We start from the raw sequence: 13,884 nt of genomic DNA on the forward strand, positions 1-13,884 counted from the left end.
GCCTCAAAGCTGAAAAATTCGTCCTGGTCCGGGACTCGAACCCTGGACCACCGCCTATCCGGGGCAGCCGCTCTACCATCTGAGTTAACCAGGCGGCTAGCAAATGGCAGTGCGAAGTCGAATTTGTCGACAACACGAAGCAAAGTCATGTGTTTGACGTAGTAGTTCTGCGGAAACCCGCTAGGTGGAGAGGAGAGTGCGGGTTTCCGCAGAACTACTGCGCCAGAAAGTATCTTCGTTCTTGGCAGGCTTTTCGTATGCTACTGTCCGCGATTTTTCAGGAGAATTTTCGATTGGTACCCTCTGAGTGAAATAAACGCCCTGCGTTTCAGCAACCGCAGATTAACGTCACTGCCTAATGTCGCGCCGTGAGGATTATTGGATTTGCGTCTCGCCCATGTTAGGTTAGGTTTAGGTTACCTTAGGTTAAGTTAGGTTAGCGTGAAAGGCGTTAGAGTGGCGCGGCGTATTATCACAGCGCTTACGCCGTGCTGATTTTTGTCCTTGCGTCTCGGCCACGTTAGGTTAGGTTAACGTTAGGTTACGTTAGGTTAAGTTAGCGTAAAAGGCGTTAAGGTGGCCAGGCGTGCTCTCACAGCGGTTACGCCATGAGAAATATTGTCTTTGCGTCTCCGCCACGTTTGGTTAGGTTAACGTTGGCTAAGGCTAACGTTAGGTTAGGTTAGCGTAAAAGGCGTTAGGGTAGCGCGATGTATTCTCATAGCGCTTGCAGGGGCGTCGAGCGTCACCGGCGGCATTTGAGCCACTTCCGTTCAACCGCAGTTGCTAAAGCGCTCTGCCTTCTAGATTTTCAATACATGCGGCTGGGCCTCTACTACGGTCCCCACTGGTCCCACGGAAACAGCTGTGATGTTATTTTCAAGGTACATCGCCGTAAGGCGTGAGAAAGCGATGATCCGCCGCGACTGACTTAGCACGAGCGGCGCAGGTGCGAGACAGTCTGTCGCACACAGAGGTCGCCAAATGGGGCGTCGGTGCCCCCGCTGCTTCACCTATTTGACCGCGCCAGCAGCCAGCATAAACAAACTCGACCCCACTCCGCAATGCCGGCACGCCTAGGGACAAACGCATACAGCACGAGCTAAGACACTTCTCTGTAGCGCCTAGAGAAATCCATTTATTCAAGGAGTAAAAGCCCCCACATTTTAACGCGACAGCGTTAAGGAGCTCGTGTGTCGCAGTCAATCCGGCGTGTTTAGAAAAAGCTTATTTCAACAAGAGACGATACGAACACTGAGTCACAATCATGGCACAATTCCACCAGGACGATAACATATACAAAAAACGAAGCATTGTATAGACCGCACGTTTTCAAAGTAGTGTCTGAGTCCTCACTCACTACCATATAACCGCATAGACCCGCGGAAAGGCACAGTTACACATAAACTAATTGTCACATGTATAAAATAATGTTTCATATATACAGTGTACACAATGGTTATATATACAATGATGACGTGACGGAGAGAGTTTACATAATTTTGAAGTGATGCTATGAGATGTGTATATACAAAATCATGTACATGTATCATGTATCATGATGTATCAAATCATGATCATGTATGCGAGAGCACGCACACACTGAAATCCCGGGCACGTACATTTTGTGCACGTTCAGCGAATACTTCTGATGGCCCGGCTACATAATCCAAGCTGGTCGAAAATTAAGCCATACGCGTCCATCAGTCACCGACAGGAAACGGCATGACCACTGTCGAAGGGCCTCTTTTTCCCCAAGGAAGAGCAACTCTTCTGACAGAAAGAACAGTAGCTCAGAGTAGAAGCTCTCCAGAAGTGGAAACAGAGTGCGGCGACGATGTCCCGCGCAACTGCCTCGCACCGGTTACGCCTTAGACAAAAGGCCCCCGCAGGAATTAAAGGTCGGGCGAAGCGGACACGTGAGCAGCGACCAGATCTAATAAAGTGGTTAACTCCAAGGCCACGCAAAACCAGTATGCATGGCCCTCCAAAATATCCTGGCAACGACGCATTGCAGCAGCACGTGTTTATTGGGTTCTTGAAGGAGGCAATTGGGACACAGCGAAGATGGCACTACGCCCCACAGCTCTAGACTGTCACGCGTTGGAAGCACTTAATTGTCACCCTAGATGCCACATGAAGGTCACGTAGGTCATCATCATCATCATCATCAGCCTGATTACGCCCACTGCAGGGCAAAGGCCTCTCCCATACTTCTCCAACTACCCCGGTCATGTACTAATTGTGGCCATGTTGACCCTCCAAACTTCCTAATCTCATCTGCCCACCTAACTTTCTGTCGCCCCCTGCTACGCTTCCCTTCCCTCGGAATCCAGTCCGTAACCCTTAATGACCATCGGTTATCTTCCCTCCTCATTACATGTCCTGCCCATGCCCATTTCTTTTTCTTGATTTCAACTAAGATGTCATTAACGCGCGTTTGTTCCCTCACCCAATCTGCTCTTTTCTTATCCCTTAACGTTACACCTATCATTTTTCTTTCCATAGCCCGTTGCGTCGTCCTCAATTTAAGTAGAACCCTTTTCGTAAGCCTCCAGGTTTCTGCCCCGTACGTGAGTACTGGTAAGACACAGCTGTTATACACTTTTCTCTTGAGGGATAATGGCAACCTGCTGTTCATGATCTGCGAATGCCTGCCAAACGCACCCCAGCCCATTCTTATTCTTCTGATTATTTCACTCTCATGATCTGGATCAGCAGTCACTACCTGTCCTAAGTAGATGTATTCTCTTACCACTTCCAGTGCCTCGCTACCTATCGTAAACTGCTGTTCCCTTCCGAGACTGTTAAACATTACTTTAGTTTTCTGCAGATTCATTTTTAGTCCCACCCTTCTGCTCTGCCTCTCCAGATCAGTGAGCATGCATTGCAGTTGGTCCCCTGAGTTACTAAGCAAGGCAATATCATCAGCGAAGCGCAAGTTACTAAGGTATTCTCCATTTACTCTTATCCCCAATTCTTCCCAATCCAGGTCTCTGAATACCTCCTGTAAACACGCTGTGAATAGCATTGGAGAGATCGTATCTCCCTGCCTGACGCCTTTCTTTATTGGGATTTTGTTGCTTTCTTTATGGAGGAGTACAGTGGCTGTGGAGCCGCTATAGATATCTTTCAGTATTTTTACATACGGCTCGTCTACACCCTGATTCCGCAATGCCTCCATGACTGCTGAGGTTTCGACTGAATCAAACGCTTTCTCGTAATCAATGAAAGCTATATATAATGGTTGGTTATATTCCGCACATTTCTCTATCACCTGATTGATAGTGTGAATATGATCTATTGTTGAGTAGCCTTTACGGAATCCTGCCTGGTCCTTTGGTTGACGGAAGTCTAAGGTGTTCCGGATTCTATTTGCAATTACCTTAGTAAATACTTTGTAGGCAACGGACAGTAAGCTGATCGGTCTATAATTTTTCAAGTCTTTGGCGTCGCCTTTCTTATGGATTAGGATTATGTTAGCGTTCTTCCAAGATTCCGGTACGCTCGAGGTCTTGAGGCATTGCGTATAGAGGCTGGCCAGTTTTTCTAGAACAATCTGCCCACCATCCTTCAGCAAATCTGCTGTTACCTGATCCTCCCCAGCTGCCTTCCCCCTTTGCATAGCTCCCAAGGCTTTCTTTACTTCTTCCGGCGTTACTTCTGGGATATCGAATTCCTCTAGATTATTCTCTCTTCCATTATCATCGTGGGTGCCACTCGTACTGTATAAATCTCTATAGAACTCCTCAGCCACTTGAACTATCTCATCCATATTAGTAATGATATTGCCGGCTTTGTCTCTTAGCGCATACATCTGATTCTTGCCAATTCCTAGTTTCTTCTTCACTGCTTTTAGGCTTCCTCCGTTCCTGAGAGCTTGTTCAATTCTATCCATGTTATACTTCCTTATGTCAGCTGTCTTACGCTTGTTGATTAACTTCGAAAGTTCTGCCAGTTCTATTCTAGCTGTAGGGTTAGAGGCTTTCATACATTGGCGTTTCTTGATCAGATCTTTCGTCTCCTGCGATAGCTTACTGGTATCCTGTCTAACGGAGTTACCACCGACTTCTATTGCACACTCCTTAATGATGCCCACAAGATTGTCGTTCATTGCTTCAACACTAAGATCCTCTTCGTGGCTTAAAGCCGAATACCTGTTCTGTAGCTTGATCTGGAATTCCTCTATTTTCCCTCTTAGCGCTAACTCATTGATCGGCTTCTTATGTACCAGTTTCCTCCGTTCCCTCCTCAGGTCTAGGCTAATTCGAGTTCTTACCATCCTGTGGTCACTGCAGCGCACCTTACCGAGCACGTCCACATCTTGTATGATGCCAGGGTTAGCGCAGAGTATGAAATCTATTTCATTTCTAGTCTCGCCGTTCGGGCTCCTCCATGTCCACTTTCGGTTATTCCGCTTGCGGAAGAAGGTATTCATTATCCTCATATTATTCTGTTCTGCAAACTCTACTAATACCTCCCCCCTGCTATTCCTAGTGCCTATGCCATATTCCCCCACTGCCTTGTCTCCAGCATGCTTCTTGCCTACCTTGGCATTGAAATCGCCCATCAGTATAGTGTATTTTGTTTTCACTCTACCCATCGCCGATTCCACGTCTTCGTAGAAGCTTTCGACTTCCTGGTCATCATGACTGGATGTAGGGGCGTAGACCTGTACAACCTTCATTTTGTACCTCTTATTAAGTTTCACAACAAGACATGCCACCCTCTCGTTAATGCTATAGAATTCCTGTATGTTACCAGCTATATTCTTATTAATCAGGAATCCGACTCCTAGTTCTCGTCTCTCCGCTAAGCCCCGGTAGCACAGGATGTGCCCGCTCCTTAACACTGTATATGCTTCTTTTGGCCTCCTAACTTCACTGAGCCCTATTATATCCCATTTACTGCCCTCTAATTCTTCCAATAGCACTGCTAGACTCGCCTCACTAGATAATGTTCTTGCGTTAAACGTTGCCAGGTTCATATTCCAATGGCGGCCTGTCCGGAGCCAGGGATTCTTAGCACCCTCTGCAGCGTCGCAGGTCTGACCGCCGCCGTGGTCAGTTGCTTCGCAGCTGCTGGGGACTGAGGGCCGGGGTTTGATTGTTGTGTTCATATAGGAGGTTGTGGCCAAGTACTGCACCAGGGTGGCCAATCCTGCTCTGGTGAGGGAGTGTGTTACCGGTTCTGGTCACCGGCATCAGGCCACACTCCAGGCCTGTTTATGCAATTTTGTCAACACGCGGATTTTTTTTTTTTTTTTTAATCCGGTGGAAAATTGCGCGGCACCGGGATTCGAACCACGGACCTCTTGCACGCGAGGCGGGTGTTCTACCTCTACGCCACCGCTGCAGCGTCGTCACGTAGGTGGCCAGGCAGAAATGACGCTGTTATCGCATCCCACAATACATTATTGGAACGTGCGAGGCACTCTGGGGGGACTAGAGGAAGCAGTAAGGCTGAAATAGTATCTACTACACGGTTTTCGAGAACGTCTACATTAGGACACAGCCGTTGCGTGTGGCGATGAAATGCCACGGCCCTACAGTAAAATGTAGGTGGGTTTAACACTTGTGCTCCGCAGTTTAAGTGCATGCCCAGTAACATGTAACGAATCTTTGTGCCAAGGAAAAGGCAGGCGTCGGCTCCCCCCGTCGGAGTCAGCTGTCGGACGTCGTTTAAGCAAAAAGATTTTCTAACCACCTATGCCTTCCATGTGACGCAAGAAATTCGCTGAACTAATTGAATTTCTGAAGCTAAAATACGTGGAAAAATCATAAACTACGACTTACAACCTACAGATATGACAGCTCTCGGAGTGTAATTTGAATATACGAGAAAACATAATTCCATTACGCAGAAACTCAAGCAAACCCCCTTTAAAAATAGAATAAAATGCTAAGAATGTTTTATTGACCACTATACCAAGAAAAAAACAAGAACTTACTTATAAACCTCCACAAATCTATATGGAAAGCGTGACATGTTTATTAGAACTGAACAAAATGAAAAAAGACATGGCAGAACAAAAATAACATTGTACTAATAACGGAAATACACATTATCACAGTATGTTGCACTTGACCACAACTTTAGTAACTGTGGCAAGGGGGAGCAGGAGGTAAGTCAGCTTTTGCAGCAGCACATAGAAAACATTCGCAGAAAGGCCTATTCCTCAATCAAAGACCAGGTGAAATATACCTACACGACCTTTCTTTCACTACGAATTTGATGCTTAGCAGTACAATTACGTCACTTAACGCATTAAGTCATTCCTACTGGGCACTCCTTTGTGTAATAAACACGAACTGCAAAAATTTGCATATAGGACACTTGCAATGCTCGTGCTTTCTAGAAAAAAAAAGCGTATCATGCCTACACATGAAGGTTGTTCGCGCTGGTTTTCTCATCGGCAATTACTGAGGTACAACGTTAACACGAACAGTAATTTTTCAGCTTTTAGTAGTTTGTAGAACGGTGACACACAGAAAAAGCACTGAGGTCGGAATGAAAAGCTGGGCGAGCTACTGAAGTTGCAGAATGAGACTTGGCACAGAAAAGCAAGTCATAGACCAGGTGACAATCAGGAGGAACATCTATTTGTCAGCTGTCTCTACTGGTAAGAGGGAAGTGTAGCACAATCAAGGCACAACGAAGTCCGGAGACTCATGGAGCACACACATGCACAGGGCCGTGTTCGTGTGCATACGTCTTCTGATGTCCTTGGGCCTGCGCGCTCACCTGTTGTCTTTAGGCATCCGGAAGAACCTTGCAGGGCTCGTTTTTGAGGTATTCATGCACCAGTGCACGACGCACGAGCGGTGCGAGTCGTGAAACTGGTGAAACATCGCGGAGCGTAAGCACACATCTATCGAAGACCACGAAACTGACGAAACTGCCCACGCCATCCCATGCCGGTCAACGCACAGCAGCGCACTCTTCCCGATAACAGCAAATAACGAAACATGAAATTTCATGCAGCGGGCTAAGCTGGCACCGGGTTGGCGGGCGCGCGCGCGGAGACAGTTGAAAGTGAGGGACTTGCGATGGAGGCCAAGGGGAAAGGAGTTGAGAGGAGGGGCGAAAGGGCACAGCCTCCTGGATCGGCGCCCGCCCGCGCGCGCCGATATAGGAGGCCGTGCAAGGGAAGCGGAGTTGCTTTCCCGCCCTCCTGATGGATGGCGCCAATTACCTCGGCCACCGAAGCGGCGGAGTTTAAAAAATTAAATTATGGGGTTTTACGTGCCAAAACCACTTTCTGATTATGAGCCACGCCGTAGTGGAGGACTCCGGAAATTTCGACCACCTGGGGTTCTTTAACGTGCACCTAAATCTAAGTACACGGGTGTGTTCGCATTTCGCCCCCATCGAAATGCGGCCGCCGTGGCCGGGATTCGATCCCGCGACCTCGTGCTCAGCAGCCCAACACCATAGCCACTGAGCAACCACGGCGGGTCGGCGGAGTTTCCAAGGCCGAGCGCTGATGCGAACGGCAGCGCGAAGGTCAATTCGGTCGCTGCTGCTGCCGCCGCGTTTCCTGAGTGTAGCGTTTTGACAACGAGTTTCCGCGGTCATCGAGTGCGATGTGTTCATGTTTGCTTGTGCTCGCGTGACACCATGCTTTTTGACGAGTCGCAGCGTGTTAGTCTTGATAGAGTATATGTGCTGAACTTTCCAAATTTGCATAATTTTACAGACGAATCGCTGCTGAGTCAAAGAGCGCCGCGCTACATCGACTGGCCCACAGATGGCGTCGTGTGCAAGGTCCCTGCTAGTGCCCCTGTCGCGCCACGCAGCGGCCGCCCTGTCGTCCGCGAGGGCAGACCTTCTGCGCAAGGGCGCCATGCCGACGCTTCAGCACATCAGGCGCTACCAGCAGAAGCGCCGAACCGGTACGTGCCCTCCTATGAGTGGAGTTTTGCGTGCAAAGCGGCTGCATCCGAGCGGGTTTTGCTATTTTAATGCGCTAGCACTAAGAGTGTCACAGTGGAGAAACGTGCATAGGCCCTGGCTGTACCGTAAAACTATTCCAATCGGTTTTTATTCCAAGCTCCTGACGACAAATTTACGTAACCGCCTACGCAAGCATGGGGTGATAACCCGCAACGTTGCATGAACAGCTCAATCAAACGCTTTCGTCGTTTATAAGAGGTCGCTTTTGTTTGATTTGAACACGAGTAAAATTGCCTACACTGAGCTGTTCTTTTCTATCTATTTGGCTGACAAGAGGCGAGGAGCACGCTCAAGTGGAGATGGTTTCCATGGGGCCGAGCCAGAGTTGTGAAAATAGATAATCGGATGAGGAGGGCGGTGCCGACTTCTGCGATTGGTCCGCTTCCCTTTACTTAGCTTACATGGCTTGTCGAAAATCGCGACGGCGTACAACGGAAGATTAAGAATGTCGCCGAACAGATCCTCAGCAAAGAAGAGTTGGCAGGGCGATGTCGCAAACGTGCCGAAAGGGCTCGATAACGTCATACTACCACGCGATATTTTTGCGCAAATAAATCTATGTTCTCCGACAGGTTCGAGTAGCCAGTACCTGAGCGATCGGCGGGCAGCCATCTTCTATTCCTTTCTAAATGGGGCAGTCTCCGGCTATTGAAAAAAATCAGTTTTGTTCGACATATTAATGTATCTTTAGTGCGTACACGTCACCTTGACGCGTTGAGTGTTCGTGGTTTTGTGACGTCGCGTGACAGACAGGCGAAGTGGGCGCAGCCCGAAAGCTTTTGACCAATTGCAGAGGCCTAATCACGAAAAGATGTCGATTGAGGAATAGCTATTTGTCTTTCGTTCTGCAGAAACATGCATGATGAGTGTGCACACGTCTATTGCGGTTTTCGTGACGTCGTGCGACAGAGATGCGAAGTGGCGGTGGCCCGAAAATGTTTTTACCAGTGAAGTATATATATATATATATATATATATATATATATAGTGCAATTGACGGTGGTCTACTCTGGACTGCCTTCAGTTGCACTTCTCTCCTCCAAGAGGCGGCACATGTGTAAGCTCCTGGGCAACATATTGCAGCGTGTTGAACGCCGTATAAATCATGGATCCGGGACATCAAATACCTGCGACGTAATACTAATGCATTTTCCTCGCATTTACCGGTAAATACTAAGTTAATTCTAGTGTATTCTTTTTAATTTGATCACTGCTACAGGCACAGGGGCGCCGGCAGGAGGAGTAATAAATGCTGTACGAGACAGGACAGATACACAAAATTGAAAGTACTGGAAATTACATTTGGACACGTTGGTGTGACTTCATTGTGAGGAAGCCAACGCAGACAGAGGCGCTAAGTGAGAAAAAAAGAAGCGGCGGGACAGGTGCTGGACTCGCAAGACGGAAGTTTATTAGAAGCGAAATAAATTTAGTTACTCCCGCGGCTTGATCGCAAATACAGAAGTTATTTTTTCTTCTAAGTTCTGAGTAGTGAGTTCAGCGCCTATGAAGTCGCTTCCTTCTTTCCAATTCGTGTCTCTGTCTGCGCTGTGTTTGTTAAGGGCGCCCAAAAAGCACTGCATGACGGAAAAATAAAAGGAAACGAAAATGTAACCAACACGTGTTTAAAACCAACAGAGCGCACACACGCGTAGCTCGAGAAAATAGGCGCAAATACCTCCTGGCTGCATTTCGCACCGAGAAAAAAAAGAAAGGTCGCGTAACCACTAAGCGACGGTCATGCAGTTATACGCCTAAGAGGAATTGTATCCTGCAAAATCATATAAGGGCTTAATATTTTCTTTCCTACTGATGAGTGACCTCGCGTCACCTCGTTCATGTTTCCAGCTACGCCAAACAATGAGCAATGATCAACACATCGCTGCAAGAAATCGCTAAAGCACAGCGTTCAAGTATCGCAGCGAACACTTCGTTTGTTTAAGATGATGCCAGGTGCTTTTTTTTTTTTTTTGGAAGTGCTTGAATCACAGTGCAGCAATAAAATGTGAATGACTGTGACGAACAGACGGGCGCAACAATCACACATCACGCTCTCGACACGTGCAGTCACTGAGTTTATTGCAGCGCCAATACTGCACCGCGAAGCCAAATAAGTATTTACATCGTCAAAAAAATAAAAATGCGTGCCACGATTTACGACTGCGCAACAGTCACGAAAAAAAAAATGGCTAGGCTTAGCTTGGTTAAGCCAAGAATGCGTTGCATATTTGGGAGTTGGGAGGAGCGGGAGTCAGGTGGTGGCTGCGGCCGCGCGCGACCGCGCGAGTTGGGGCCCAGCTTTTCCTCCGTGACGTGGATGGATGGATGGAAGGTAGGAGCGTCCCCTTTGAAACGGGGCGATGGCAGTTGCCACCATGCTCAGATTTTTATTTTGCCTTTTATTTTTATCTGTGTTGTGTGTTATTGAATTTCTCGATTTTCTTTAAATACGTCTTCCTACCCTTTTAACCTTATGTCACCTCTCTGCTTTTGAGCCACCAATCCTCCAATCGCCTTTTGCTAATTTCCACCGCACCTTTATTTACATGACTATCATTATCTCTGAACCCTAGGGCCTCAGGAAGGGTGACTGTGGCCGCATCGACATCGGGGTTGATACCATCACATTTTAGTATGAGGTGTTCCATTGTTTCTACATATTTACCACACACAGTACATGTGTCTTCTTCTTCGTTAAATTTCTTTTTATAGCTCCGCGTTCTAAGACATCCTGATCTAGCTTCAAAAAGTAGGGCACTGCCTCTTGAGTTATCATAAAATGCTTCCTTCCTGATCTGCTGTTTCCAGTATCGATATAGTTCTACACTATGCTTATTTCCCATTGAATTTATCCAATTTTTACCTTCCGCATTTTTAACCTGTCGTTTAATGCTCTGTCCTTTTTCGTCCTCGTGTCTGGCATACTTACTGGTTAGCTTTCTAGTTCTTTTCCGTCATTGTGAGTCAACGCTCTTTCTGTATAGGTATTTAAACACCTTAGCTGCCCACCTGTTATCATCCAATTTCCTCAGACGTTTTTCGTATAGGATTTTACTCTGAGCTTCCCGTGCTTCGAATGACGCCCAGCCCATATCTCCCTGTACTGCTTCGTTTGTGGTTTTCCCGTGGGCACCTAGTGCTAACCTTCCCACAGCTCTCTGATTTACCTCTAGTCTCGACTGAACCTCTGCCCTTAAACACAGGACCGCATTCCCGAAAGTAAGCCCCGGCACCATTATTCCCTTCCAAATGCCTCTCAGTACCTCATACCTGTTGTAACCCCACAATGCCTTATGTTTCATTATCCCGGCATCTCTTCGCCCTTTTGCTATTAGAGACTGTTCGTGCTTTTCCGTGTACATCTGCCCTTTGTTTATCCAAACCCCGAGATACTTGTATTCGGTCACTCGGGGTATTTCGTGGCCTTGTATTGTAAGCTCCTGATCAGTTGTATCGTTGAAAAACATCCCACCGGACTTAGCTGCACTAAAACTGAAACCTAAACTGTCTCCTTCGTCCCCACAGTAATTAACCAGAGTTTGCAAATCTTCCTGGCTATCTGCGAACAGTACAATATCGTCTGCATACATTAAACCCGGTAGTCGTTGCTCAACAATCTTTTCGCCTAATCTGTACGACAGATTATACCCTAGATTGCTTCGTTGTAACCTTCTTTCCATGCTTATCATATAAAGCATGAACAGCAGCGGTGATAGAGGACAACCTTGCCTTAATCCTTTGTGAACCTCGACAGTTGTCGTACTCTTGATTCCTTCCCATGTTATTTCAACATTATTTTCTCGATATAGTTCCTGTAGAAAATCAATTACCTCATTACCGATACCTTCAGCTTTTAATATGTTCCACAGGAGTTCCCTGTTCACATTGTCGTATGCACCACTTATGTCCAGGAAGGCTAAATACAGAGGTCTATTTTCCGCCTTAGCTATTTCTATGCACTGGGTAAGCACGAACAGGCTATCATCTAAGCGCCTACCACTTCTGAACCCGTTCTGAAGTTCTCCAAGTATTCTATTACTTTCTACCCATGACTGCATTTTTAATTTCACCGCCTGCATCGCCAGCCTATATATAACTGATGTTATCGTAATTGGTCGGAAAGATTTTATGTTCTTCTTATCACCTTTTCCTTTATAAATCAAATTCATTTTACTCTGTTTCCAGCTGTGCGGAATTTGCTTATTTGTTATGACTGCCTCCAATGCTTTTATCAGCGTTTCCTTGCTTCTTGGGCCAAGTTCATTAATTAACTTGATTGGAATTTCGTCTATCCCCGCGGACGTGCATTTTGGAACATTTGCCTCCGCCTTTTTCCAGTTAAGATTGGTCAATTCTAAGCTGTTTTCTATTATGCTATTCTGTGTTGCTCCCTCACTTGGGGCGATTACCCTATCGTCTTTCCTAAATGACTCTGCTATAACTGAACCAATGTAGTTCACAGCGTCATCTCCCTCTAAACAATTTCCTTCGGCATCGTGAATCTGTTCCTCTTTTCTGTGATTAGCTTTACCCAGCCAGCTTATATGGTTCCAGAATTTTCTTGACCCCCCTTTAGTAGCATCGCGAGCTTCAGCTAGCCAGCGATCAGAGGACTGCTTTATTTTAGCCTAGACGAGGACCTGCACTTGTTGTTTCTTTTGTCGATAATATTCCCATTTTTGGCCTATTTCCTCTTCAGATAACTGCGCCCTCTTTGCTTCTCTGTGTTCCCGAGATGCCCACCGTCGTTGTTCGATGGCCTCTCTAATTTCCTTATTCCACCAACTTGGTGGCTTCCCCTTTCCTCTCCAGCGGTTTACTCCTTTTACCTCTTTTATTTTTGTACTAATGAGTAGTTCTAACTGATTATAATCCCACCTTTCCATGGGATGTTTCATTATTGCTTCCTCTATGCCAGCCGCTATTTGCGCTATTTGCGCGTCATTTAATTTTGCGTACTCTTTTTGGCTTCCCTGTATTTCTCTTTTGAGTAGGGCTCCCAACTGTAGACTAATACGCTTATGATCACTTCCGAGGCTGTACTTCCCCTCTTCGTCTATTTCCATTATTGCTAGCTTGCTATACAATCCCTGCGACATTAAGCAGTAGTCAATGGTCGTTTGTCTGTTACGGGACTCCCACGTGATTTGTCCCTCACACTTAGTTTCTCTATTTACTATAACTAGGTTGTGTCGTTCACAGAAGTCTAGCATCAACTTCCCATTACAATCTGTGTATCCATCCAGATCCTCGATGTGGCCATTCATGTCACCCAGCAGACAAATATCGGCACCTTCTCCAAACTGCTTTATATCGTCATCGAGACACTTCACTAGATCTTTGTTGTCTTGCCTGTAGTTGTCCCCTGTCCCTAAATAAACTACTCCTAGCCATGCCTTTTTACCGGCAATTGTACCTGATACCCAGACATGTTCTTTGCAAGTTAACTTTATTCTTTGCCAATTTGTTCCTTGGTGTATGAGCATACCTACTCCTCCTCCCTTCCTCTCCGTTGTTGTCCTATTGCTCCCTTCCCAGACGTAGCCTTCAATAAGCGGTGGGTCTTCTAGATCCCTGAGGTGTGTTTCGCATAGCGCGTATACACCTACTTCTTCGTCCTTTAACTGCTGTTCTATTTCTAACCACCTCGCTCTCTTTCTACCGCCTTGCATGTTTATGTACCTGATCCTGGTGTTAAATTTATTTGTAGTTTTCTTCCTGGACCTCCTAGTGGCCATTTTATTGGCTTCAGCCTCTATTGCACTTTCTACACTGTTTCTACCTACCCCTATGCCCTGAGGCGCAGCGGACCCCCTAAAAAAGCTACTGCCCGACCTGCCAGGCGCCAGCCGATCTCGGCTCCTAGCCTTCCATTAAAGTGGATGCCATCTCGTGTAAAGCCTCCGCCAAAGCCTGCTCTATGCACTT

General features: G+C 46.7%; 1 protein-coding gene across 2 annotated transcripts in view; it reads left to right on the forward strand.

Annotated features, from left to right (window-relative positions):
• LOC126530527 (gamma-butyrobetaine dioxygenase-like) overlaps window positions 1-13,884 on the forward strand; it is an 82,747-nt gene that overhangs the window by 31,864 nt on the left and 36,999 nt on the right. For both annotated transcript variants that reach the window (XM_050177796.3, XM_055070634.2), the window contains exon 2: window positions 7,700-7,895. In XM_050177796.3, coding sequence (XP_050033753.1) covers window positions 7,751-7,895 — 145 coding nt within the window. In that variant the 5' untranslated portion in view covers window positions 7,700-7,750. The remainder of the gene's footprint in view (window positions 1-7,699; window positions 7,896-13,884) is intronic.

This window comes from Dermacentor andersoni, chromosome 4 (assembly GCF_023375885.2).
Source record: "Dermacentor andersoni chromosome 4, qqDerAnde1_hic_scaffold, whole genome shotgun sequence".
Taxonomy (NCBI): domain Eukaryota; kingdom Metazoa; phylum Arthropoda; class Arachnida; order Ixodida; family Ixodidae; genus Dermacentor; species Dermacentor andersoni.